The sequence below is a fragment of the Apodemus sylvaticus genome, chromosome 1 (genome assembly GCF_947179515.1).
Source record: "Apodemus sylvaticus chromosome 1, mApoSyl1.1, whole genome shotgun sequence".
Classification (NCBI taxonomy): domain Eukaryota; kingdom Metazoa; phylum Chordata; class Mammalia; order Rodentia; family Muridae; genus Apodemus; species Apodemus sylvaticus.
The window spans coordinates 49992047-49993783 of NC_067472.1; the positions used below are offsets into that span (position 1 = coordinate 49992047).

Below are 1737 nucleotides of genomic sequence, written 5' to 3' on the forward strand. Positions count from 1 at the left end.
CTTTTATTTCATTTTACAGTAAGAATGTTTCTGGGCCACCAATTGCTCCTAGAACTTATTAGAAATGTGTAATCTATAAAGTCCTACTTTTATATCTGTGTCACCTAGCTTTATATTGCGTATTTCTTCATTCTTATTTTGCAAAATGCTGTATTTATATGCTTTATGTTATTTGTCTTTCTCAAATAGAATATCAATTTTTAGGTTTGCATCTTTTGATCTATTTTTATAAGTTTATGATGACTGCTATTTTCAATAACAATTTCTTAAACTTCTCCAAATTAGCTGGCAAAAAAGAATATACTTTATATTTTTAAGTTCCATGAAATTTTCAAGTTATAATATTTCTCTTTTCCATTGCTATGGAGAATATAGTGATTATAAGATGACAATAATGAAGAACAGGACAGAAGTGGCACAGTTCATTCTGCTGGGACTCACCAATGACCCAGGCCTGCAGCTTCCCCTTTTTATCATCTTCCTTCTCATCTACACCATCACCCTGGTGGGAAACCTAGGGATGATCCTGCTGATTGTCCTGGACTTTCGGCTCCACACTCCCATGTACATTTTCCTTGGTAATCTTTCTCTGGTGGATTTCTGTTACTCTTCAGCTGTCACACCCACAGTCATGACTGAGCTTCTTGGTGGAGACAAGATTATTTCTTACAATGATTGTGCTGCTCAGATGTTCTTTTTTGGAGCCTTTGCTACTGTGGAGAATTATCTGTTGGCCTCCATGGCCTATGATCGCTATGCAGCAGTGTGTAAGCCCCTACACTATACCACCATCATGACTGCAAGTATGTGTACATGGCTCATCACTGGCTCATATGTCATCAGTTTCATGAGCGCCTCCATACATGTGGCAGACATATTCACTTTATCCTTCTGCAAGTCCAACGTGATCCATGATTTTTTTTGTGATGTTCCTGCAATAATGGCTATCACTTGTTTTGATAATCAAGTTAGGGAACTTGTTCTTCTTTACATTGAAAGTTTAGATGTGTTTTTTGCTCTGATAGTTATCTGTACATCTTACATGTTAATTTTTGTCACCATCTTAAAGATGCACTCACCTTCAGGACATCATAAAGCTATAGCCACCTGTACTTCCCACTTCACTGCAGTGTCCATTTTCTATGGAACTGTTATATTTATGTACTTACAGCCCAGCTCCAGTCATTCCATGGACACCGACAAACTTACATCTGTATTCTACACCATGGTCATTCCCATGCTGAATCCTCTAGTCTACAGCCTGAGAAACAAGGAGGTGAAAAATGCATTTATAAAGTGGATACTACATTATTAAGGTTGAAGAATGCATTCATGTGCAAAAAAGAGAAAACTTTTGTATGGTGCAGTTTGTAACTTCATTCTTCTCAGATCTCCTCCCTATGTGGACCCTGCTTCTCCCATGAGAGGAGACCCAACTAGGCCTGTCCATGGCACACTTTGCCTGAGCATTCATCTCCTCTCACTCTCAGACATCAGAACTGATGATCTGTACCTGACTCTTTTCAAATGAGACATTCATTAGTTTCATCAAATTTTAGGATCAGTGGGATGATAGAAAAACAGCCAGGTTACCACAAAAATCCTTAAAATCTATTCAAAGAAGAGTAGATATTTGCTATAATCTAATTTCTTGACGCTGTTCTTCAAATCTAAGACAGATTGCATTAATCACCAGCTTCCCTTATTCTCAAGCTTAAAGGCAGGATATGGTGGTAC

The 1737-nt window shown here is 37.9% G+C and overlaps 1 protein-coding gene across 1 annotated transcript; it reads left to right on the top strand.

Annotated features, from left to right (window-relative positions):
* The first annotated feature begins 385 nt into the window (after positions 1-385).
* LOC127689483 (olfactory receptor 5B2-like) lies at positions 386-1315 on the top strand. The gene has a single exon (XM_052189201.1). The coding sequence runs from the start codon at positions 386-388 to the stop codon at positions 1313-1315; it is 930 nt and encodes a 309-aa protein (XP_052045161.1).
* Positions 1316-1737: the final 422 nt, after the last annotated feature.

Coding starts and splice junctions, on each gene's coding strand:
- LOC127689483 (XM_052189201.1), top strand. CDS start 386: ATGACAATAATGAAGAACAGGACAGAAGTGGCACAGTTCATTCTGCTG.